General features: G+C 38.0%; 1 protein-coding gene across 1 annotated transcript in view; it reads right to left on the minus strand.

The window, feature by feature from the left end:
- The window catches only part of cacna1ia (calcium voltage-gated channel subunit alpha1 Ia), a 99924-nt gene extending 83200 nt beyond the window's left edge, over positions 1-16724 (minus strand). The window contains exons 1-2 of the mRNA XM_026165255.2: positions 16273-16724; positions 5034-5167 (exon numbers count right to left, since the gene is read on the minus strand). Of these exons, the coding sequence (XP_026021040.2) occupies positions 5034-5167; positions 16273-16446 (308 nt within the window). The 5' untranslated portion in view covers positions 16447-16724. The remainder of the gene's footprint in view (positions 1-5033; positions 5168-16272) is intronic.
- Between the last annotated feature and the right edge of the window lie 10927 nt (positions 16725-27651).

Raw genomic sequence — 27651 nt, forward strand, 5'->3', positions numbered from 1 at the left:
TCGTAAAATAATGAAAACTGAACAACAGCTGCAGCGCTTTCTTGTTTTTGTCTCATGTAATTGTGAATTTCAGCTGAGCCTCATAAAGGCTGTTAAGCAAATTTCTTACTATTTATATCCTAATAGATTTATCTTTATAGTGTCATCCACGGTGACAAAGCTTTTTAGACCTAGTCTCTCATTTTCATGAAAAGGTCCTAAAGGGTCAAACCTACTCTGTAACTCATCACGTTACAGGCTGTAAAGTGATGAGTGCGCTCTACTGATGACCTCCGAGTCTTGGCATAGTACATCTTACTTGCATAAGCAGAAACACAAAGGTCAGAAACCTGAAGTGTAGACCACAATGTCAACACCTTATGGAATAAACATTGACTATCTGTCTGAAACATAGCAATCTTCCCCATAAAAGGGAGCCTCGAGAACCAAAGTGCCATTATAAACTATGGAAGTGCAGTTTCCTTTTCACCGTTGGTGCCAACACAGAGTAAATGTTTCCACAATTTACAGCTGAGTCTCCTTAATAATCCTTTCTGGATGAGGAAAACCTGTCTCATCATGTGTTTTGTAGGTTCTTAGTCATGCAATTTAGGGTAGTCTTGTGAGCTTGAAAATGTTTCAGCTCTCATCCAAGAGTCTTCTTCAAGAGTCTCCCAGGTAATAAACCCTTAGTGGGAGTTCTTCATTTTGGACGTCCTTCAGGTGATTCTGGGTCTTTAACCCACTATTGGTCATACCAGTCATCACATGAACCACAGTGCATCATCCAGTTGCCTTCTTTTTTAGTTTTCAAGACTGGTCTCATCATAATTGGCATCAGCTTCAGTCAAGATTAGGGTTGCCAAAAACTGATACTCAGGTATTAATCAATACTAAAACTAATACTGAATTAAAATACACATTTGCAAAAATATTGATGCAAACAGTGCCATCAGAGCTCCTCCCCTCACTAACAGCTGAAGTAGTTAACATTTATGACGCTGGACAACACTTTAGGAGGAATACAAAGAGGTCAGTGAAGCTCCTGCTTCAACAACATTGAAGTATCGAACAGTTATCAGTGTTAACTCAGCCAGCAAATGCATTAACAGTAGCTGTTTAACTGTTAGCAATTACCGATAGCCACATTAGCCATCTGTTTTTATTAATGTAGTGATTAGCTGTCTGTTAGAAAAAAGATGAATAATTATTGCCGGCTGAACGGGTCATGGATCGAATGTTGAGCCATGGCAGAGCGGATTATGGACACATGGTGAACTGCCTGTAAAGAGCAGCAGGGAACTAGAGTTAAACGGAGCAGAGAGTCCAGAGTGTGGAGAACTAATCTGAGCAAATAAAGAGTGAAATTCGGAGTAGAGCAGCCAAATCAGTTTGAAATGTTTGTATTGTGACAATACAAGAGCACCTAAACAGTGCCTTGACTAGGCACAGCTCTTTAGCATACTCCATAGACCAGCATCATTCATTTTTCCATGATTTCTTTGACCTGTTAATTTTTTTCAGCTTTTTCCTTGGCATCCGTTCATCTGTCCATTCATTTTCTTCCACTTATCCAATTCAGAGTCACGGGGGAGGGGCTGGAACCTGTTACAGCTGTCATGCAGGACAGGTTGCCAGTATGTTGGCATCCTTGGTGTACATTAGAAAAAGATGCAGAAGTCAAAGCTGACTTTCAATAAAAAGGGTCACACTTCTTTGCTGAATCATGAATTTCAGTGATATTGGCACAAAGATACGGAATTTGCATGCTGTCACTGCAGATACCACACAAAGTGGGAAAAAAATTAATGTCAGTGCAGTGGAAATGAAAAAACATTATTTCCTGTGAGGTTTCTGGTGTTAAAGACAGAAAGGGAAAACCACTCTTGACAAAAGAAAAGAGTGTATGGGGCCAAAGGGTGGATGTTCGTCTGAGCATGTCAAGAGGAAAGAAAGAGCAGGGAGGTGAGTCAAAAAGAAACAAAAAAGAGGTGTTGCCCGTAGGTAACAGGCATGGAGCTCATAGCAGAATGTTGACTGTGATTTGGCCCAGAAAAGCTGGCACTGCCCTCTGCAATTAGCCTAGACGCTAATCTAATGGGTGCTGCCAAGAGGCAAACGAAGACCGAGGTGTTCGCACAAATGCATACACAAACACAGGCAGGCGCACGCACGCAGATTAAACACAGCAAAGGCATAAGCTGACAGACTGTAATCTGTGTGGGTAATTCTGTGCCATAAACGTGCACATAGACTCGCGCGAGCTGTGTTTGAGCATCCGCTGAGGATAAACTGATTCAGCTCAAATGAAGATGAATGTCCCTGCACCGACCCTGGAAAGTCTGTAGCTTTATCGTTGTTTGTGCGCCATTATACCAGCCACTCCTCCCATCCATCTCCCTCTCCTTCACATAGTCGTCACTTCGGAGGACATTATATTTCCTTATGCTCATTTTCTGGAGACTTTTTAAACCAAGTCTACATACTAAAAAGCTTTATGTATTTATGGTACGAGGGCTTCATTTTTTCCCCCTCAGAATAGAGTTGAATCCCCGAGATGTGGGCATCTCCTCACCCCCCGCACACCCCCCAGGACCAAAACAAACACAAACACACCACACACGCATACAGAGGGACTTTATCACCTGGCATGTCTGAGCCTCGCATTTCACTTGGGTTAAAGCAGGTGTTTGAGCAGGTGTGTTTACTTTGGTTTTGTGCACATGCATCCATCTAGCACATCTGCCTTGTATTTTCCTCACGCATTAACAGCATGTGTGATGAATACTTGGAAGAACAAGTTAAACCTGTAATATATGAATATATGACCAGAGACATGCATGTTGTTGCCAACATGTAAGTGTTACATGTTGATCAATATCTGGTGAACACCCAATACTTTACCTAGCAGTATCTCGGTCTGTGATACTGTAGTGTCTGTGGCAGAATATCAGGGACTCTTAATACCATGACTTTGATTTAATTATTTATCTTTTTTTTAATTCTTTGAAATTAACATGTAAGTGCTGATAGCTTAACAAGAGCTGATGTCTCACTCTGCTGGAGCTGCTGAAAAATACAGAAACATTTGAAACGGCTGCACAATCAGAGCAAACTGGATGGCTGTTATTGCATAGTGGTTTTGCCGCTTCGTTCACACCACAGAGTGACTTTTTCTGGCCGAGTGTTATGTCAAAGCCTGTTTTCCAAGCAGTTTTTAAAGACACATCAATGACAGCAAAGCTTTTCAGTGGCCTGCCATCAAGTTTAGTCAGTGGCAGGTAAAAGTGCAAAGCTGCTACCTGAAGGTTTTCTACACCGACCTTTGCTTGTTTCATAACACAAGAATCACTCAGAGCTGTGCCACATCCACTGTTACAGTTTTGTGTGTAAAGCAATAAAACATCTATTTGTAAAATGCCTCCATAGCTTTATTTCACAGTTTTATTTGTTTCTATACCATTTTGACTCTGACTCTGTTCCACACAGGGTCATGCCACAAATTTAAACTGGTTCTAATTCCATAACTTTAACATAAATTAATGCATAAAACTATATGACCTCCATGCAAAATAATAGCCATTTACTTGTCATCCTGCTGTTAAATATACACATAGTAGAATATGTGAACATATCTAGATTAACTGAAAATCATATGGGTCACATTTAATTAATCTTCCCTCTAATTTCTTTTAAGATGCTTAGAAAACAAATATTATTTCTAAGTAAATAGTAGTAGAGACTAGACCCGAGTAATAGAGACAGATTGCAATAATTAAAGCTGGGTAACAGCAAGCCAGTCAGCCAAAAAGTCATTCAAAATAAATGACAAAATAGGCTGTTAATCTTTGTCTACAAAACTTATTAATGTCTACAAAACCCATTATAAAAAATATTATATATGCTTCAAATCTAATCTTGTGGTTTTAAAGATTTAAAGTTGTACGTGCTAAAAGTCATTGCCACTTGCGCTATAACATTTTATCTATTGCTTCTGCAGAAATTGTCTGCAGAAATTGCTGATGGGGGTGGTTTTGCTGGTTTTAATGTTTTGTCGCTCAAGATCTTTTATGATAATGTTTTTACCTTTTAAAGTTATTCACAGAAAGTAAAAAAGACTCGAGATTTTTAACATTGTTCTCATTTTTTGTTTTACATCTTCCCAAAGCCTTGTCAGATGAACTAAACAACACTTTCATTAACATCACTTCTCATATTCATATTCTACTTTATTCATGTACTACTTTAAGTGATGTTTGGCTAAATGCCCTCTTTTATCCTATAGCCCACTATTTCAGTTCTTTTAATCACTGTTTGGTACATTTAGTGATCTATTTAAATTGCTATCAAAACTTTTAGCTAGTCATTTCCATCTGTCAAACATAACCTTACCTTTTTTCCCAGCAGACACTGTTTAGCTAACAATTACATTAGCTATTTATAAGTTTGGGGAAACCACTTGGGGAAGTCACTTGGATGAGTGACGAAATTTTTTTCCTACTAAAAATACTACATTAAGATGAACAGAATAAACTTTTTGGGACTTATATTAGCTTACGTTAGCTAAATGCTATCAGATGACATTTTGCCATATGTCATCTGATAGCATTTATCTAACTATTAGCCATTCTTTTAACATGTATTTTTATCACTTTGACAATCACATATCTACTTTAGTTATATAGAGATTTCTGTCTATTTGTACTATTTAGCCATTACTCCCCCCCCCCCCCCCCCCCCCCCAACATTAGTTTAGCATCTTTATCCATACACCTTCTGGCTGCTGCAGCAGGTATGCAGAGTTCCTCTTTTTATGAATCATTGGTATATTGTATATTGTCTAGTCCAGTATTAAAATGGTTGATTTTATGCCTTTATTTTTTTTAAAGAATATTTTAAACTGTTTGTCCTTATTTTCTGACAGGATAATAGACAGGGAGCCTTTCAACATATGGGTTACCTGCTCAGACCAGTGATCAATATTAGATCACTGGTCTGAGAAGTATTAGAAGCCTACTGTATGAAAGAATGCTTGCATAATAATTTTTGCTTACCCTGTCATGACTATGAAGAAGTCCAGTCTGTTCCAGGTGTCGCCCAGGTAACAGCGACGGCCAAAGATCCCCAGAGCCACCATCTTTACCACCATCTCCAAGGCGAAGAAGATGTAGATGAATGCATCAAAGGCCTATGAGCAATGGGAGGGAGACAAACACAAAGGAAAATGAGCTGAAGATAGAAAAAAATTAATGCTTTTATATATTTTACATGAAACACATGGGCCAGACATCTGTTTTATCTGGTGTGTTGAAGAGATTAGTGGGCTCAAGCTGTTGATAAAGCTCCCTCTTGATTTTTTTCAACTCTGATTTTCAGTTTTGGAAGAACAGTCATTCTCTAATAGAAAAATTGTCTGAACTTTAAAATTTGGTTGCTTGTAATTGCTAACGGTGCAATTTGGTAAAAAAAAAAAAATCACTGATAGTACTATGAAAACTGAAAGATTAAAACGAAATGGTACACGTGCCCTGAAGCAAGCTTCAAGCAATTCCTTAGTTCAGCCCTGTATCTATTCAAACACTTAAACCAGTGCATGACCTTTTATTCTCAACAGCAATTTTAACACTCTAAATACGGCACAACACAGTTGATTTCAAATGATCACTCACAAGCAAAATAATGTTCAAGAATGATGTGTTCTGATCTATTTGTGTGTGTGTGTGTGTGTGTGTGTGTGTGTGTGTGTTTGTAGTTTGCTGGACTGTAAAAAGGCTTAAGAGCTAAATGTGTGTATGCACTGCAAACATAGTCTGTACTACCATAATAGAGCATCACACAAAACACACACTGCTTTGTTTGAACCTGCCTACTCTATAATACTTAAATCACAAAAGAAGTAGGAAGTGATCAGGAATAAGAAAGAGGAAGATCCAGGTCAAACCTCAGAGAAAACAAAGATGAAGAGCAAAAACATGGTGAGAGATAACCAGAACGATAGAGACAGATAAGAGCACATGTCCTGATTACATTATTTTACACAGATCGCTAGCTAAACCACCTATTGTATTTTGGTAGCAAAAAATCTTTCCCACTGCCTTGCCGAAGGCTCTGTGACTGTGGTTCCTGCCGAGTCACATGTTCCTACACTATATAACTCAAGCTGCTACATCTTCACATGGAGATTACAGGACCAAGACCAAGAAATTCAAATGAAGTCATGCCTGCTAATTAAAAAACATTGAATATAATTTGACTAAGTTCAAAATCTCAGGAAAGACACAAAAATTCTGTAGTCAACTTTGTAGTCACTGAATATGAGAGCAATGAGCAGACAAATAGAATAATAAATGGTGTAAAGATACATTACAGATACAGTACCTGATGACTTTCAACAACCAAGACATTTTATATAGAAATAACAGGACAGTTTACCAAAATAAACTCTAAGGTTATTACCTTCCCTAAGTAACATAAGACATAAAATGGATTCAGTGGTAGAAACAACATTCTTTTCCACTCAGTAATGATGAACAATTGCAAGATGGTGTTTGCAGCTATAGACCAAATAGAATGAGACAAATGGTGTGTGAAATTTTGAGGATTTATTCATGCTGCACCACTGGCAGAAGCCTGGGATGTTGTTTTTGTCTCCATCTAGAAATAGCAAGAGTCAAGAGATTGGATTCAGAAACAGTAATCTATTCTCTGGTTGGGCACTGTCTGTATTGTTTGTTATTTTCAAAGATCAAAATCTCTAAAAGCAGGGACAGAGGTGAGCTGGTACAAATTTATGCACTGCAAATGTATAAATCTCTGCTTTTGGGTATGCATGGATGGTTTTGTGTGTAAATATACAGGCACGACTTTGCCTTGTAATGCATCGGAAACCAACATGTGTGTTCCATCGCTGCTCATTCAAACGCATACAGAAAAATACACACACCAGCTCATATACAGCTAGTATACAGAGCTGGCAGCTTTCAATGGGAAAGATGAGAAAATCAGGCTCACATGCTGTTTAAATGATGTTTTGATAAATAATGCAGCCTGCACGCTTCATATGTAATCCGACATTGGCTGCACCAGTTGAATCCCTGTCGTGCTCTGCTTTGAGTGAAAGGGGAATGAATTCATCATCGTTATTTGTCACTACCGCCAGCTTCCGCTTCAGTCAACCTATCAGGTTTCATCATCAACATGATTTGTATAGAGGTTGAGGCTGTCTTGTGATGGGCCCTTTCATGATTTGAAATAGGAGCTGGTGTGGAAGCCACTTTATATGCTGTCATTGTACCACTTATTTGGCAAGAGGAAAGGACATGGTAAGTAGGTCGTAAGGATTGTGATGTTGGACCATTTAAAAATAAAATTATGTTGTGTGTGTGTCTTACTCTACTTGTGACTGACAAAATTAATCAGTGTATAAAACCAAAGGCACCACAGGGACAAATACTCACTTAACAAAATAGGGCAGGAAAGGGAATACCAGACACAGTGATTTATAAAGCGTACGTGTGTTTTCTGAACATCTGAAGCGCTACTAAAAACTATAACAGGTGCAGAGTTGAAGATATAATGAATCGAAATCCATGAACCATCCAAATCAATAGATGAAAAGAAAATAACTTTTTTCATGAGAAATAATTGCAAATGCAGACTGGAGTTTTTGGATTTGATTTGTAACACTGACTGCAGCTCCTGAGTGGGAGTCCTTTGACTTGTGGTACTTAAGAGGAAATATCTATTAAACAGTTATAAAGAGTTTTTATTGGTGCTGTCAGCGTTAATCTTTTTTAAATTACGTTAACACCATAACCGCATTAATGCGGCAAACCTCCGTTAGCGAGTTAACGCAGCTCCCCCATGCGAAGGCTGCACAGTGTCAACGCATTAGCACGGTTAGCTCGTTAACGCGTTAGCGCCGTTCAGCACATCGCACGGGGTGATCCTCGTTAACTCGCTAATGGAGGTTTGCCGCGTTAATACGGTTATGGCGTTAACGTCATTTTAACGAGATTTACGCTGACAGCACTAGTTTTTACATTTTTTTTACCTGCCTAACCCGGTCGTGTTTATTCATATTATTTACAGGGGCATATGTTTTTTTCAAGATTATCACCCTACATCCAATCGCCAAGTTTGAGTTTAGAATATGAAACAAACTCTTAACTGAAGCAATATCTGCCAGACAACTATTTTCAAACTCAGTCTGGCTTTAGATTTGTACATAGAAGCAAAACTACATCTATTTTGGCAACAAATTATGCTCTTAATGGTTCAGACAGGATGCAAGATTGTGCTGCCTTGTTCATTTGAATCTGTTGGCCAGTTTCTTTATGGTCAATCAGTGATACTAGTTTAGGCAACAGGGTGGATTAGGAGCTACATTTTAGTTTATACAGCTGGATGTAAGTCTAGTTTGTAAAGGAGTCCTCTAAGGCTCAGTTTTAGACCCTGTTTCATTAGCTCATTGTGGACTTCAGGAGAGAGAAAAGAGACACCCATGCCTCCATCTACATAAATGGCACAGCTGTTGAACGAGTCTCCAGCTTCAAGTTCTTGGGGACCCACCTCTCTGAGAATCTGTCCTGGTCAACTAAGACCTCCAGCCTGGTGAAGAAGGCACATCTGCGCCTCTTTTTCTTTAGGACACTCAAGAAGAACCACATGTCTACTGACATACTGGGTAAGTTCTACTACTATGTGATAGAGAGCATCCTGACCTACTGTGTCATAATTGCTCTGTTGCTGACCACAAAGCACTGCAGTGGGTGGTGAAAACTGCCCATTGCATCACAGGGACTCCACTTCCTGCCATTGAGGGTGTCCACAAGAAAAGATGTCTACGCTGAGCACACGTCTTTATCAGGGACCCCTCTCATCCTGCCAATAAACTGTTCCAGCTCCTCCCCTCCAGAAGATGCTACAGGACCCTACTGACTAAAACCATCAGGTTTAGGAACAGCTTCTTCTCCACAGCTGTCACCCTACTGAACTCAGTCCCCCGTTGAACCCTTCCGTCCACACTCACTTAATCCTTCTACACTCCTCCTATCCCTCCCAATGACCATGATCATGACTGTCATTCATTCTCAACATTTACCATATGCTGACATTGGTTACTGCCATAGTTTTAGGACACTGACATAGCATAGTCTCTGTTATAGTGCGTACACTGTTCACTATTATAGATGTTCAGAGCGCTACACTTCCACTACTGCAGATATATTCATAAGACTCTGTAGATCTGTTTACCACACACCGGTACATCTGCATATATGTAGCACATCTGTGTATATTTGTTCATAGTACATCTGTATATCTGCCTGTCTGTATAGCATTATAGAACATATGTATGCTATACAGATCATCTCTATATCTGTACATATGTATACAATAGTGCATCTGTATATTTGCTCTCTACTTAACTCATCTGTATATAATCTGCTCTTTTTGCACTTACTCCTCTTATACTTCTGATTAGATGCAAACTCTATTTCCTTACCCTGTATTTATACATGTGTGTAATGGTAAATGGACTGGTTCTTATATAGCGCTTTTCTACTCTTCTGAGCACTCAAAGCTTTACACAACTTGTGCATTCACCCACTCACGCTAGCACATTTTCTTAGTGCTTTCTAAATAACATTTACACTTTTTTATCTTTACTCTATCACAGTGCTTCACATTTCATATCAAATTAGTTGTCCAGTACACTTCACTTTACTTTGCACTTTATAATCTGGATTCTTGGCTTTATCAAGCCTTAGGAGGCAAATGCACTGGTATATTTTTATGTACAAACCAATAGTGGGTAAATGTTCTTGTTATCTGTGTAAACAGCCAACACCTTCAAACAGCTTGTATGATTTGCACTTGTTTAGATGGCGCCTTTGTGGGGATCCCTGGATTTTGTTTCAGAGGTTGGTATTTTGCACGTTGGTCATGGAATAACCTTCAGTGCACATTAAAGCTGAATGCTTTAGTCTCTCCAGGAGAGTTCAAAGCTTTTATGAAGGCTCCTGTAACCAAAGAGTGCAATTACTATTCAGAATATGTTATATCTGGTTTTATAATTTATAATTTTTCAATGGCATGCCTTCTTGGGCAGGTCTCCCTCAAAAAAAAAAAATGTTGGAGGGCAGAAAGGCGATGGAAGAAGACAAATCTTCAGGTACATTATCAAGAAATGAAATGAAAGAATTGAATGATTTAATGGTTGATTTCAATGAATGGGTTAAGACTGCAAAGTGCACTTATTTCTCTACTTCAGTACTAATAAGCATAAGCCTGAGAGACTGCCTTTTTAAATCCTGTAAATTTAAATTGGATTATGATAGGAAATGACAAATTTCTCCAGTTTCTGAGTTTTTTACAGGAAGAAAATTGGCATCAAATCCAAAACAGTAGCTTCTGATTCTTTTATTGATGTCCAGTAACTTAGTCATAATTTTATCTTCTTCTATGCCAGTCTCTTTGGATGAGCTTTTAAGTACTGTGTCACAACTGAAACACTCATCAAGCAGAAATGATACCTCCAAAATGTCTGTGTGAAGTTTTGGATATCACTGCCCCTTGGTTGCTTTCAGTAATTAACAGTTCTCTGTCCTCTGGCTGTATCCCAATATATTTAAATAGGCCTGTGTGCAACCACTCATCAAACAAATCTGGCCTCACTCTTTCTGATGACAAGTACAGCTCAGTGTCAGAGTTACCTTTTATACGAAAACTTTTAGAGAAGACTGTCTGGCTAAAACTTCTTGAAGGATTACATCAGAACATTTTGAAGTCCTGACATTGTGCTTATTAAGGTGACAAACTTATGTCTTATGACTGCTGATGCTGATGGATATTCTGTTCTTGTGCTACTTGATTTAGGTGCAACATTTGATGCTGTAGACCAGGGGTGTCAAATTCCAATCCTCCATGACCGATGTCCTGAAACTTTTAAATGTATCCCTGCTGCAACACACCTGAATAATGGCAAAACTCTATAGAACTTGATTGCATGCTGAGGTGGCAACCCCTAACTCTACTCAAGTACATTTAAATAAATGTAAGTAAATGTAAGTGTTTAGAAAAACTTCTAAAAGTACTTTTATCGCACCATGTTCATTCACCAATGAGGTGCTGTAACATGTATCAAATGGCTAAATTGAAACCTCAGCATGCAGGCAAGTTCTATAGTCTTGTTAATGACCTACTTATAGGTCTATACTGGGACCTTTCCTACTTTAATTAAATATGGTACCTTTGGGCCTTATCAACATTTCATGTATAAATAATATTTCTTTTCACTGCTATGCTAATAATACACAACTTTATCTCCCTGTAAAATCCTCATTTTCAAACATGTGTGTAATACATGTGTGCAATTGAAAAAAACAAACAAACTCAGAAACTGAGATTTCAGTTATTGCTTTGGACATGCTGCATCCAAGCATCAAATACTTCCTTTGTCCTTGGCCTGTCAATATGAAATCAGCTACCAGAATCCTGGGCTTGCTATTTGACTCTAATCTCACCTATCGGCAGAGATGGGCAGTAACGCGTAATCCGATTACTTTTTTCACGTAACGAGTAAAGTAAGGGATTACTACTGCAAAAACGGTAATTAGATTAGTGTTACTTTCCCGTAAGCACGTTGTTACTGGGTTACTAAAACCATGATTTATTTAAATATATTTTTTTGCGAGAGTGTCTCATGACAATGACGCAAGCGAGTGCGATGTTCGTGGCAACATCTGTGTGCAGATCAAAAATGGATAATATAAGGAGTGCGGGAGAGAGTATGAGCGTGCGGCGTTTAAAGCGTGGAAGTACTGACCTTATTTTGAGTTTGATTCCGTAAAAAGTGACAAAAACATTGGCGTCCGCTGCTCACTGCGTGGGAAGAAAACGTCTTTTTACAGCGATAAAGCCCCTAAACGTCCGAGCAAGCACCAAATACGCTGGCTGGAATGTGAAATTCACAGAGAAACTGCCGTATCCTTCCACTGACCGCTGCGGCACACCTGCCCCACTCCTGCTATACAGGTGAAAATAGAGCAACAGGACTGCTGAGTCTTTGATTTTATTTATTTTCTGCTGTGTTTTACGTGCATCTATTTGAAAGAGTGAGTGTAAACACAAAAAACTATTTTATTTTATGTGCTGGAATGTGCAGAAAATAGGTTTAAATGTTAAACAAATTTCTTCCAGTCAGAGAATATTGCATATCATTTAATGTTTGCTTGATGCATAAAGTTAAAAGATTAAAACTAATAAAACAAGTTTTAAAAAGAGACTTTTTATAATATTATAAAATAATATTCAATATTTAATATTTACTGCTATATACACAGTATCGCGATGGTGTTGTGTTTATGATATTGCTGTTTTTGTTTGCTTGTTTTCTCTCTTTTTTTCTCTCAACAGGTGATCCAGGTGATATATATAAAAATATGTAATTTTTTTGCCCCCCCCCCCCCTTTTCTTTTCCCTTCATCGCTATTCCTCTTCCCCGCTGTCTTTGTTTCCCTCCCTCCCCCCGGTCATGTCTGTCCTGTCTGTAACAACTGAAAATAAAATAAATACATAAATAATAACAGCAAAGGTCAATCAAATGGACCAATACGGCAAGGCAGGGATGGTCCACTTGGTAAAGTAATTCCGTTGGGCTTCTGTCTTTGCCTTCAAACAATAATTCTGATGGCAAAAGAACCAAACGGGACAGGCGCCCCCCCCCCCAAAAAGAGACTTTTTCATTTGATTACATTTTATATGAGGGATTATGCAGAAAACGTAGAATTGGGCTGAAGGATCTATTGCTTTATTACCTATTTAGGGGATAAATCATGTTTTAAAAAGTAACTAAGTAACTAATTACTTTTGAAAATAAGTAATCAGTAAAGTAACGGGATTACTTTTTTGGGGAAGTAATCAGTAATTAGTTACTGATTACTTTTTTCAAGTAACTTGACCAACACTGCCTATCAGACACATAAACAAGGTCACCCAGTCCTCACACTACCAAGAAAAAGAAGCACACAGGGAGAGAGGACAGAACACATACTACGGGAGAGAGAAAACATATAATCAAAACATCTCATTTTTAAGTTTTACTCATTTGGTGCACAGTTGTTTGGTCAACTGTCTACCATCTCCTAGCTCACTTTGGAAAGATGAAGTTAAAACAAAACATAAATAAAACATTGTTGTATTCACCTTTAACCAGACAAATCATCTCGTTGTATTGTGCTTCAGTATGCCACCATACCGAACTTGGAGACACACATCATTCTAATTCTAATTCATTTTAGAATGACTAATTACAGGGGCATGGTGTTTGAGATCTGATATCTTTTCATACCTCACAATTATTATTGGATATTGACTCCAGACCACGTTATACCAAGCCCTTCAGCCTCTGAGGTCAAGGACATTTTCTTATTATATATCACAATTTAACCCCTACAGATGTCCAAATCGATTTTTTATTGTTTGTGTCCCTCTTTTATTTTTCCTCCAGGAAGTGAGGCAGGCTCGCTGTATTCTCAGAGACTCAGAGAAGTATGTGAGGGCCACTCTTAACTATCTAAGCCCTGTCAGCAAAATCCCTCCTGTTACCATTAGCAACCACCAGAATAGGACCCCTCACACTACCTGGGGAGAAAATATGCTTGTTAGAGAGACAAAAGATGCAGAGAGAGAGAAGGAGTTTGTAGGAAGGGGGAATGGGAACATAGGGAGGGGTAAAGATGACATCAGGGTGGAGGATGAGAACAGGAAAAGAGGAGAGCGAAGCAGAAAGATGTGTTGCACAGCCTCAAAACAATACTAAATAAATATTTATTTTAAATCTCTGCACAATGAAGGGAAAATCCGATGAGATAAATAAACCTATTACAGTTTGGTCTGGAGGGCTTTATTTGATGTTATAATCCACCCTAATGTGCTGTAGGCAAGTGAGATATGGCGAAACAACGAGCCAAAACACAAGGACACACAAACAAGTGACAGAAAGCTCATGTGCAGGTTACTGTAGAAAGATTTTCAGTGTCAATGGCCATTAAAAAATCGACAAGCGAATGCACACGAGGCAGAATCAGGTTGTCCTTGTCGCACCTGAAATTGAGCCTGCCAAATTTACTTCAGTGCAAAGCAATTACAATCCCAGAGGAACACAGTGAGTCTTCAGCCAGCTGGCAAATCACCCATCACTCATCAGTAACACATCACACAGCGCAACATGGCTTACAAAAACAATGGGAACCTATTTGAAAAGCACACAGTACTGAATCTGCGATCTGACGTCAACCTGCGAGTAACTTATTTGTTAATGATGATCTAGCACAGCTCCCAGAGTGAGCAAAAAATCTGATTTTGCCTAATAACAAGCACTGCACTGTATTTTTATCAGTTATGGGGCCTACTCGTGACCTTCTGTAGTCAGCTTATAAATAAGTCAATATAGAAAAATGTTTCTCACTTAAACCATACTCCCAATGACAAAGTTGTCAGAAGGATCCTCACTTCTCACCTTTGGTGTCAAAGTGGCAACTTTCCAGATAAAAACTAATCCTCCCTATTCGAGGGAGAGGCCATGCTGTGACACAGTAATCAGTTTAACAGCCTGGCCACAGAACCACATGATGGCTCTTTAGATAATATTGGTGTGGATGCAAAAAGAAGGATGGCACAAAGGAAAGAAAACACTTTAGCATTCTTTCTAACAGAGGCTGAATTTTATTTTCCAAGAACAAAAGAAATCAGAAATCAAACAAATATTAATGTTGTTCTTTTTCTCTCTCGCTCTCTCTCTCTTTTTTTTTTTCTTTTACGTCAGCACAAACAGCCAATCACTTCTTACCCTTTCCATGTTTGGATCATCTACCTCCATCTCACTCCTCTGTCACACTGTCCATTAATCTTTTCTTTGGTCTTTCCCTTTTCCTCCTGCCTGTCAGCTCCATATCCAACATCCTTTTTCTGATATATCAGCTATCCCACCTCTGCACATCCAACCCATCTCAGCCTTGCCTCTCTAAAATTGGCTCCAAACTGCTCGACCTGAGCTTCAACGCTCATAAGTATAAAAACTAAGCTTATTTCTCTGTGAACAGGAAATTGTTACTTTGTTACAGAGGTGTTACATACTTTTCAAACTATATCTTCATATGGAGACAATGGGTTTGATCTACAGTACAACACAATAACATCAACACTGCTTAACAAAATATAAAACACTGCTGGGCTATGTTATAAGGAGAAGAGCCAAAGTCTAATGTTCCTATAAGAGAGTGTAGAGCAGGGGTGCCCAATCCCGGTCCTCGAGAGCTACCGTCCTGCAGCTTTTAGATGCATCCTTGTTCCCACACACCTGAATCAAATGAATGGCTTGTTATCAGGCCTTTGCCAAAAATGATGGCATGCTGAAGAGATCAAACCATTTGATTCAGCTGTGTTGGATTAGGGATGCATCTAAAAGCTGCAGGATAGTAGCTCTCGAGGACCGGGATTGGGCACCCCTGGTGTAGAGTCTAAACAGGATCAGCTCAGTGTCCAAACAGCAAAGCAACACTAACACAGCCTTACATTGACAAACGTGTCTATTCATGGGTTAGATGATTTATCCCATAATAAGCCATCACTAAAAAAGCAATTTTAGAGGTTTTTCCTTTGGTACCAGTGAAATATCTATTTCTGTCTTAGTCCATTTTTCTTAAAGGTGCCTATAAATAAAATGTATTATTATTATTATTATTCTCTAGGACAGCTTCAACAAGCATTTCACTTTCACATTCTACTGCATCAAAACTCGGTTTCTTTTGCCACCTGTTATTTCTTTTAGTGTGCACTGTTTATTAGAGTGTAGTAATATTATTGTGGATCAATTCTTTTGCTGTTTTTGTGTATTTTCTGCTTAATAATTCTGATCAACACCATATTTTTCCAAACTAAGCTAATTTCCCTACTTGAGCATGTACAATTCAAACAGCTGGCACTTTTCTTCCCATATGTATTCTTCAATTCTTGAACTGACAAATTCACATGTGGCTCCACAGCACTATTTTTAAACAAACTGAATCCCATTTCCCTGCTCAGAGAGTAGGAGAAAATATAAACATTACAGAAGGGAAAAAAACCAACAAAAAAAAAAAACTGTAGTGTGCATGAATCACAGCTTGATGAATAGCAATAGGAAGCGATACATGAGCTGCTTTGAATTTGTGGCAAATAATTGAAAATTTAGTTCCATCTCATCCTCAGTGCACACACATGTGCACACATAAACACAGCAGGCCAGCTTACCTGTAGTATCTGGCAGCGGTCCGAGGTGCAATCGATGTTCTCACAGGGCTGGTACATGCCCAGTGTCACACAGTTGAGCAGGATCACCATGATGCTAATCCTCTCGAACCACGTATTAACAAGACTGGGGTTAAGGAGCATTGCAGCTGAGGAGAAATACACACCTATACACATTTAGGCCTTAATGGATGTTTCAAACAGGGCTTCCGATATTAAGGACATTTTAAAAAAAGGAAAAGAAGAAACAAATATACGACACGCATCAGTTTCTCAAAAGTATTGTGTTTAAAGAACCCTTAAACACCACAAAGAAATAGTAACTTCATTGCAGTTGTTCCTTATTGCTGAATCATTTGCATTATTCAGTATGATTATTGGAAAGGTATTGTCAGTCTCAGCCTGTCATCTTGAAATTACACTGTAACACAGTCCTGCACTATTTTCACTTTTCTGTGAACACATAACGTAATACAGTATGCATGTTTACCATTATTCAGCAAGGTATGCATAAAAACTAGGAAATAAATAATCACATAAACATTTTTTTTCACAGGTTACTGACTCACTAACAGCAGCTGACTCATTCACTGCATATATGCAACACATCAGAAGTGAAGGCATCGTTCCGCTGGGGTAATTTATCAATGAAAATGAAGATAAAAATACATTTTTCCAGCTGAGCTACTGTTGCAGTTTGACTGTATGAGTCTTAAGATGTATGACAGAGTGAATATGTTTATTATTGCCTGAGTCTGCCAAGGCACATGACACCTTTTTTATATATATATTGAAAATGATGACTCACCCAACAGTATCTAAAAAAACAACTTCAAAACAGTGCCAATATAATTACGACGGTAAATTACTGTTTTGCAAGTAAAGATAGTAATGTGTTTCCAGTGCCGCCTGGCAGCACGCTATTTAACCTCAGTCTCCCTCTATATTGTTTCCTGTTTCTTCTCATTTTAAAAAGCCAGTTTTTCGCCCTGCGGGGTGCTTCGCACTGCTGGTTTCACCTGCTTTGCCAGACAGCGTGCACATACAGTAAGAGGACAAACCATCTTCACACATTAATATAATTACTTCATGCATGTGATGAATAAAAATGAGCTCACACACTATGCATATGTTGGTGGGGGGTATGTAATGTATGTGTGTTTTAATCACTGTAATGCAATTTTAAAAGTCTTTCCCAGCCTTTCCCTTCTTCTAATATCTTAAGCCGTCAGCTTATGTTCCTTTAGTTGTGTTGCTCTATCCTCTTAAGTCTTTATTTTCTGTCTTCTCTTCTGTATTTGTTCCCTTCACAAAATGAGCTTAAAATCTTTTGTTCTTATAAACCTTGATGCTGACTGAACTTACTTTCTTTGGTACTAAGATTTAACAGTGTGTCTGTGTGTGGTATTGTTAGAGCCCAGTTACCCATGTACAGGAAGTCTGGACCAGATCTCTTTTTAAAGGGTCAGAATTTCTGGTCTTATGAATAATAGGCTATGCAGAAACTTACTTAGACTGAGACACGCTTAGCTCTGCGTGCGTCTGGATGCCAACCTCAGTATCCTCTGCTGATGCAACTAACTAACAACTCTAATAGTCCAATCAGCAGCCACGCCTCTGCTCCTTATGATCGCTGCTCTCGTTAAAATGTACTTTCAAAGCCAGGAAAACAGGCCCCAGGAATCTGTTTTATGGACTAGAACAACCTGTAAAAACCATTAAAATCTGTAATACTCATACACAAGTTTTGCCTTTACTGCTAAACAAAGACTCAAGAAGGGAGTGTCCACAAGTTTAGACTTTAAATGCAGATAGGAGCTTTTATTTAAGCAATTTAGAAGCTCAGTCACATAATATGAATCATAGTTAAATCACTTAAATCATTATTATTACCTAACTAATCAACTCTTTGCTGAATGAGGGTTTCTACCACTCTTGAGAGGAGTGGAACAGAGAAGAGGAAGTACACCCTTGCCAATAATGCAATTCTCTCCCAGCCGGACTTGACAGAGTCCAAATATGGAAGCAGTGACTCAGTATAGTCCACCAACTTCCTCAGGGCTTCAATCCAACACAGCAAAATGAGCAGAGAAAAGAGAGAATTGTAAATCTAATTTTAAGATCGCAGTTGCTTGGTCATGGTTAATCCTCCTGTACTCCTCATTTTAAAATCTGCGAAACTTTTCTTTTAGATAAGCCAGCTTCTCATGGTGAGGTCCAGAGAACCCACACTTTTATTTTTTAATTACACGGAACATCACTTTTTATCAACTTTATACTTCCTCTCTCCACTCCTGCTGCGATCACTCTTGACGTGAGTCCAGAGGTGCCACGTTTACTTCTTATTTTTTCCCACGCACAGAAAGTCCTCCTGTTTGTGACATCATTGCACTTCTCAGCACAGTGATTATACTTTAACCAATATACTTTTACAGTACTCTGTTTATAGTAACCATTGTCCATATGTAAATATGTAAGAAAAATTGTGTATGTTTCTGTCCTGTGTACTGTTTGTTTGTATATGTGTCTTTCTGGCTGCTGTTACAACCAAATTTCCCCTTGTGGGACAATTAAAGGATTATTCTAACTCACACAGGGCTAGATATAAAGTCCCTAGGACTCAGACAGCCCTACATGTATGAGGCCTTGGGGATCTCAATCTCTTTGATGGCATGCAAGTAAAAGCAAGTTAGTGTAAGCAACTTTAACAAGTTAAAATAGGCCTGATTTGCCCCAAGAATGTGTATTTCATTTTTGACACATAATTTACTTTTATAATGCCTGGATAAGCTGTAGTTTTCCAAAACAGGCTGTTTCAGTGCCCGTTGCATTAAATCCATCAGAAGCTATATTTTGTTAGTCAGTGTTTGCTAAGTTTAGTTATATCAGGGGTAGGCAACTCCAGGCCTCGAGTGCCGGTGTCCTGCAGGTTTTAGATCGCACCCTGGGTTAACACACCTGAATCAAATGATTAGTTCATTACCAGGCCTCTGGAGAACTTCAAGAAATGCTGAGGAGTCATTTAGCCCTTTAAATCAGCTGTGATGGATCATGGACACATCTAAAACCTCCAGGACACCGGCACTCGAGGCCTGGAGTTGCCTACTCCTGAGTTATATTGTACAAACTTGCTCATACAAAGGGTTGTTATTAGGACATCCAAAACAAAAATTATGCAGTGGTTCTTTAGACACTCAGAAGTCAGGAGTAAATTCACTCTTGTAGTAAACATAAAAAAGAAAGCATTTGATGTGCTTTGTTCAAAGCAAAGACGTTTCACTTAGCATAACCTGAAGCTGCTCTAGGATGGAAACAATGGAAACGGCTGACTGCGGCTGCTGCTGCATACTCGTAAATGTTTTGTTCACAGTGAAGACGTCCCCTTCAGGAACGCACGTTAGCTTCCTTACATATCCATCATTTTCGTTACTCCACTTGTTTTATCATGTACATGAGTCGATGAAGCTGCTTCCTAGACCGACAACAGCCAGTGAGAGCCGGTGAGGCATGCAAAATACCGTGACAAGTGACTGGAAACTGGACTGAACATATATGAGAGTTTAATGAGACACACCAGAGCTGAGGGAGTGACCCAGTTGAGCGAGTGAATGAGTGGAAAAGATGTTACTAAGATTTCATGCTTGGTATTTTGATGATTTAGACTGGCAACAAGAAAAATGTAGCTTTTATGTAAACAACATAACTACTAGCTCAGTGCAGCAATTTCCATTGGGGTCGGTTGGTGGGGAGGGGGGTGCAAATGAAAAAACACAAACTCAGCAGTACAGAAGACTGCTTACATAACCAGAGAAAGGAATGAATGGGAATCAAAGGTAATAACAGCTTTAATTGCATTGAGGCGAGCAGCTAACTACAAACAGGTTTTGCAGCAGCTTGTATGTGTGAAGAAGGGTTATGTTTTGGTGATAATGCTAAGAAGGAGCATTGACTATCAGGGCTCACACCTTTAAAAGTGCCAGAAGGAATGCAGTGTTTTTTGTGTGACTAAAGACAAAAATAACTAGAAAAATTTGCATTTCCTGCGAAAATGCAGTGTGGATGCCTTAACGGCTGAAGATGTCTGCTGAAAAAAGCTGAAAAAGTTGAAACAAAAAAAAAAAAAAAAAGATGCCCTGAGCAGGATTCGAACCTGGCCCTCCTGATCAAAGGGCAGCTATTTAGCTCACTGAGCCAAACACTTTCTCACAAAGAAAAGGTGGAGAGATTGACAATTGTGCTAGCAGAATTTGGGCAAAAAAAAAGGGGTGAAAATTCTGCTGAAAAGAGGTGAATGAGCAGAATTCTGCTGAAAAGAGTTTTTTTCTGAAAACAGCAGAAAAAACTGAAAATTTTGCTGAAAAGAGTTGAATGAGCAGAATTCTGCTGAAAAGAGGTTTTTGCTGAAAAAGAGCTGATAAAGTTTGGATTTGTGCTGAAAAGGGGTTAAAAAACTGAAAATTTTGCTGAAAAGGGGTGAATAAAATGAAATTTGTGTTGAAAAGAGTTTAAAAAAAGTTTAACTGTTAAGTGAAAGAAATGTTGCCATAAGCTGGATTTGAACCCAGGCCTCCCAGTCTGAGAACGGATGCTTATCTCACTGAGGTAAAGCACAGCTCAACCCATCATGCAAAATCAGTGACCACATTGATAATGTGTTCCATTCATTTCAATGGTCAAAAGTCATAACACACATCAGCAGAAATAGCAGAATTTTTTAAAGTTTAAACATAGCATTTCTGCTAAAACTTAGTATTTATACTAAATAATATTTTTTTCCTGCCAAATCATAGCATTTGTGCTGGAACACAGAAAGTTCCACCAAATCATACAATTTGTACTAAAACATTATTTATGATTTAGCAGAAACATTGGGACTTGGTAGAAATACTATGATTTACATGAAATACTTTGACTTAGCAGAAGTACTACAATCTAGGAAAAAAGTACTAAAGCATAGCAGAAATTCTATCATTGAGCAGAATTACTAGGATTTAGAAGAAATACTAAGATTTGGCACAAACACTGATGTGGCTCAAGAACCTTTATTGTGCAGTTATACTATGATTTGGAAGAAATACTATACTTTGGCACAAATACTATGATTTGGAAGAAATACTATGTTTTAGCACAAATACTATGATTTGGCTCAAATACTATAACTATCCTCGGTCAGAAGGAGAGGCTGACATCCAGGGATTAGATTACCACAGGTGGAGTTTATTGCGGTCAGATGGATGGTACAGGGAGGTATGGCATACAGTAGGAGGATGTGGAGAGGTGATATGGTGTGGTTTCTATGATTAAGAACAGGGTATGCATTACAACATGCATACAGATTAAAGATTAAGAAAACTGGTAACAAATTCCTCCACTACAAATCAGTCTGATGCCACTTTTTACAGGGTTCCCGTTTACTAAGGCACTACCCAAAAGGCGCCACAAGAGGGCACTCCAACACAAGAGATGACCTATTTACACTGATGCACTTAGTAAACAGCCCCTACTTAGCCACTACATAATACAGTGATATTACAGTATACAAATTCACACGAATACTATGATTTGGCAGAAATACTATGACTGAGTAGTAATACTATAACATAACAGATTTCCTAAAAAAAAACTATGAAATTGCATTAATTCTATGACTTGGCAGAGATACTACGTTTTAGCACAAATACTATAACAACGCAGAAATACTATGACTTAGTAGTAATACTATAACATAACAGTTCAATGTTCTTGCACAAATACCACAATATGGCAGAAATACTATGTTTTAGCAAAAATACTGTGATTTGGTGTAAATACTACGATTTGGCACACATACTATATTCCGCAGATACACTATAACATAACAGATATTCTACGACTTAGTAGTAATACTATAACATAACAGAATTATTAATTGGGCACAAATACCACGATTTGGCAAAAATACTATGATTGGGTACAAATACTATGATTTGGCAATAATACTGCATTTTAACACAACTACTGAGATTTAATTGAAATACTATGATTTAGAAGAAATACTATTACTCCATACAAATACGATGCTTTGGGACAAATACTATGTTTTGGTTCCAATACTATGATGTTCAACAAATACTATGATTTGGCACAAGTACTATGATTTAGTACAAATACTATGATTTGGCAGAAATACTATGCCTTAGTAGTAATACTATGACATAAAAGATATACTATGGTTATAAAGATATAAAGATATACTCTTGCACAAATACCACAATATGGCAGAAATACTATGTTTTACCACAAATACTGTGATTTGGTATAAATACTGCGATTTGGCACACATACTATGATTTGGCAGAAATATTATGCCTTAGTAGTAATACTATAACATAAGAGATATACTATGTTTTTGCACAAATACCATGATTTGGCACAAATGCTATGATTTAGCAGAAATACTATGATTGGGTATAAATACTATGATTGGGCAGAAGTACCATGTTTCAGTACAAATACTATGATTTGGCAGGAATACTCTGGTTTAGCAGAAATACTCTGATTTAGCAGAAGTACTATCTTTTGGTAGAAATTCCTGCTAAAAGGTACTATTTCTGCGTTTTAGCAGAAATACTGTAATTTGGCATAAATACTATAATTTGGGATAAATACTATGATTTGGCACATATAATATATTCAGCACATATATTATAAAATAACAGAAATATTTGGCCCCAAAACCATGATTTTGCACAAATACCATGATTTTGCAAAAATACTATGAATTGGCAGAAATACTATGATTTAGCAGAAATACTATGATTTGGCAAAAGTACTTAGATGTAGTAGAAGTACTTTGCTTTAGCAGAAATACTATGATTGAGGAGTAATACCTAAACATAGGAGAAATATTGATACACAGACACACATACACAGACAGTAAAGGGAACAGGAGCTGTGGAGAGTCTGGGCTTGGTATATGTAGGTCAGTTAAATTAGCTGCACCTGCTGTAGTCAGCCCTTACACACACAGACACAGAGAGAGGTGTGAGTTTTCTTCAGTGTATTTCTGACATTCAGGATTCCCCTCGAACAAATGGCCATAATTTCCTAACCGTAGAGGCTAGAACGGTCATTCAGGCATCGTTTTATTCAGAAGAGATGGGGGAATCTTCAGGTCTTCATAATTCAGAGATAAAACATAAATTCTTAAAGATATATGACTTGTAATACACTGTAACTGAGTAGAGGCGAAGCAAAAACTGCCTTGACTTGCGCTCAAACAACCTTTGGTAACTCTAAATCTATATGGAGCATCAAAATCATTCTTTCACCGTAAGAAACAGCAGGCTTTGGTGAACAGTCATGGAAATTTTCAGGGCTCTGTGGAAATCCATCAAAAAGATATGACGAGAGAAAAAAGTGGTTCATTTCCAGAGATTGAAATCTGATTAAATCTGAGCGAGGGACAAATTTCCTACCCTCAAACAAGTCCAACTCATTTCAGAACGGTAATAGGTGAGAAAGAAATTCTTGAATTGTGAGCGTCAGGAGTGTCTGAACATATACGGGGACAAGCCTCATGTCTTAACTTCGCTTCGTTAAGGAGATATGACAATTTGAAAATGCCTCTCATTAGAGAAATCCAGCGGTGATTTTGAACAAACTCTCCATTGAGTTTATATGGAGAGTTTTCTGACTTTGTGTTACTCTGAGGAGATTTGCAAAATATCTATGAGTCCCACAACAATGATAGTGACATTTTCTGAAAGCCAGCAAAAATACCTACGTTTTGGTGTATAATTTGTGGGGCTTGAGTGGAAATTGAGCGAGTAGCAAGAAGTTGTTTGGACATGAAGAGAAAATTCAAACAGTTTCACTGTCCCCTCTGAGTTAATTGCATAGCAACCATAGCAACGCATGTATTTTCTGAAAAATCACAATTTTGCAACTGAAAACTCAAAGAGGGATAAGATTAAAACGGTAGAAGATCTGAAAAAGCTGAATCATACAGGAATAGCCAAATCATTTGAGAACATTTTAAAGTTTGAATGAAGTTTCTAGGTGAAAGTATGAGGCAGTAGTTAAGTTTCAAAGACAAGAAAGTTTTAGCAGAATTGTGGAAGTTTCCCATTCATTTCAATGGGACAAATTAAAGGAAAAAAGTGTAATATTTTAAAAAGTATAATAGTAATAAACACCAAAAGTCATAGCCGGCATTAGCAGAAAGAGCAGAACAGTTTAGAGTTTGAACGGTGAAAATAGCACAAAAATTGTGGAAGTAGATCCACGGCAAAAAGTGTACGGAAACACCCGGAATAATAAAGAATAAAGAGAAACAGGAACTCAATAGTGTGGATGCCTATTAAGGCATCCACACAATAAATGATTGTACCTGTTTGTTTTTTTCTTTTATTTTGCATCAGAAGTTTTATGACTTAGTGAGCATAGATGCTCCAGCTCAACACCTGATGTAGAGTATTATTCAAAGTCTTGTGTCATACCTCATTTCTTTATATTTTGGCCCCAATGAGTTAATTAAGCTTTTGTGCAACTTCAACAACAGTTCCCCAGGCTTTCTGAAGTTCTTTCAAACTCTTCCTTTGGACATTGGCTGCTTTTTCACTTATTTTCAATGATATATATATAGTGTATTTAGTTTTTCTTTGTTTGTTTAGCAAATTAACACTAACTTATGAATTCTTCGAGCACAAAAAAGGGATGCACCAGTGTGTCTACAGATAATAGATAAATGAACAAAGAATCAATTTCAAATTGTATCTTTAGGCACTTTGTTAGTAGTAGCTTGTCATAAACAGAACTTGTTTCCATTTCTTTAGCTAAAGTCACAACAAACATAAAAAATAACAGTTTGGCGGGCATTAAATGGTATCTTTCTTTTCTTTTCTTTTTTGCATTAAAAAGGTGATTCCCAGAGAGCTAATGAGACAAATATTTGCTTATCTTGGGCTTGTGATTGGTGTTTCCCTAAAAATTTTGAGGAAACTGGACAAGTAGAGTTCAAAAGAAGAAATGCCAGGCTATCAATAGGACATGAAAAGTCAAACAAAGACTTTAAACAGCATCCAAGACATGCATTCAATTCAATTCAATTCAACTTTATTTGCATAGCGCAAAATCACAACAACAGTCGCCTCAAGGCACTTTATATTGTAATGCAATAATGCATACAGAGAAAAACCCAACAATCATATGACCCCCTATGAGCAAGCACTTTGGCGACAGTGGGAAGGAAAACCTCCCTTTTAACAGGAAGAAACCTCAGACAGAACCAGGCTCAGGGAGGGGCGGCCATCTGCCGTGACCGGACATGCATCTGTCTCTTCAATATGTCCAGCTACTGTTGGCTAAAGTGTCATAAGAGATGCAAAGGGAAACAGGGAGGAAAGGCTGAGACATGCCAAATTACACAAAAAAAAAAAAAAATGGTTCTTGGTTCAAGTCGTCACCAGTATAGATAGAAGAGGTCAGGAGAGAGGTACAACAGGGAGTGTCTACAGCCATCTGTAAACACAGAGGCTGTCATTGTCTAGGGGAGCAATGCATTTCAGACAGCATTGTTGGGGAGCTTGTCAATGAATTACTGGAATTATAAATGCAGAAATGTACCATCCGATTTAAAATAGAGATGGCACAATACCACTTTTTTATGTCTGATACCGATATCATAAATTTGGATATCTGCTGATACCGATATAAATCCGATATAGAGTATTTTATAATCAATAAAAGTTTTTTTTTAATATCTTGCTACATTTAGTATAAGTTCATACTCAACTAAACAAAACTAAAGCTATTCTGTTATACCTGTATGCAAAAAATACACTGCACCCAAAATATTTCATAGTTCAGCAATACTGATCAATCTAATAAACTTAAACCTACACCGTCCTTCCTATTCTGGTATTTTAAAGAGTACTTAGCGGAAATATTGAGCAACCTGACTAATAGGGTTACCAGCAAAAAAAAAAAAAAAAAAAAAAAAAAAAGGAACCACCCTCCACCTCATAATGCTTAATTGACATAATCGACTTTAATTTAATACACGTGTAAAAGAAAATGCACAGAAATCAATAATTTTTCCACAATAATTAACTAGATTCAACATCTTTCTTCAAAAGAATTGCAGACTGCACACATGGTACCTTCCCAAAGGAAAAAGTGCTACAGCTTACTAGGTATATATTAGACTTAATAGTTCCTATATACAATAATGGATTTCTATACATTTTACATCAGATGAAAAATTGTGTAAGATTCAGATATTTATTTATTAAAAGCTAGACATGAGAATAAGAAAGAAAAGCATGTCTTTGTGCCCCCCTTTCCCTGTTAATGCCCTACCTGGCCCCCTGGAAAAACTTTCCTAGACCCGCCCCTGCACAGTTACCAGCTGTCAGCTACATAGAAAAGGATCCTGTAGAAAGTAATACTAAATAAATACTAACAACAGTGCATCAAGCTTAAACATTCTGCTGTTGTTCAGCCGATGGTTTCTTCTTTCTGGCGCAAAATGGGCGATAAACAAACAAGAGAGATGGGAGTCACGACAGAAAAGCCGATCAGCTGATCATTGATCCATTTCATGATTGAAGTAGCAACAGGAGAGGGAGAGAATGAGAGGCAGTCGCTCCATATGGCTAAGCCTAACGTGGCAATGCTTTACAAACATTCAGAGATGAACTTACACACTTGCTTTACTTCTCTGGGATAGCTTTCTCGGAGACGAAATGCCGGTTTGGAAGCATGTAGCGAGGCTCCAAATGCTCAACCAGACCGCCAACAGGTCTGGCACGCCACAGCCGCTCTATCACGTGACGCATATTCCGCCGATGTGCTAAGGTTATGAGCTGGGTTACGCCATGTCGCAAGTGTTGTGAGGTGCTTTTGTGATATTTAATGGATCGGATTCCTTTTTTATTTTTCTCCGATATCCGATCCAGTAATTTAGGTCAGTATGGACCGATATGTAATATCGGATTGGTCCATCTCTCATTTAAACCACTATTAAATATCATCTGGAAAGCAATGGATTCATTTGTCAATATGACAATGGCCAAACACACTACAAATGCAGTAAAATCATACCTGGATGTAAGAACGCACAATGGATCACTATCAGTCATGGACTGACCTCAGTATTACTGAAGTAGTATGGGATCATCTTGATAGAGAACAAAAAAAAGGAGCCAACATCCAAAGAAGAGCTTTGAAAGTACTAAGAAATGACATGAAAGCTTCTCTAAGAGAGTTCGCACTGTGTTAAAGAATATCAAATGCTGACTCTGAATTTCCCGTCACAAAGGTGTGACACTACACTACTTAGATGATCTGATAAGATCTGTTATCCCTATTGGATGATCTGTGGAGAAAACAGAGGGGATG

Source organism: Astatotilapia calliptera, chromosome 4 (assembly GCF_964374335.1).
Source record: "Astatotilapia calliptera chromosome 4, fAstCal68.1, whole genome shotgun sequence".
Classification (NCBI taxonomy): Eukaryota; Metazoa; Chordata; class Actinopteri; order Cichliformes; family Cichlidae; genus Astatotilapia; species Astatotilapia calliptera.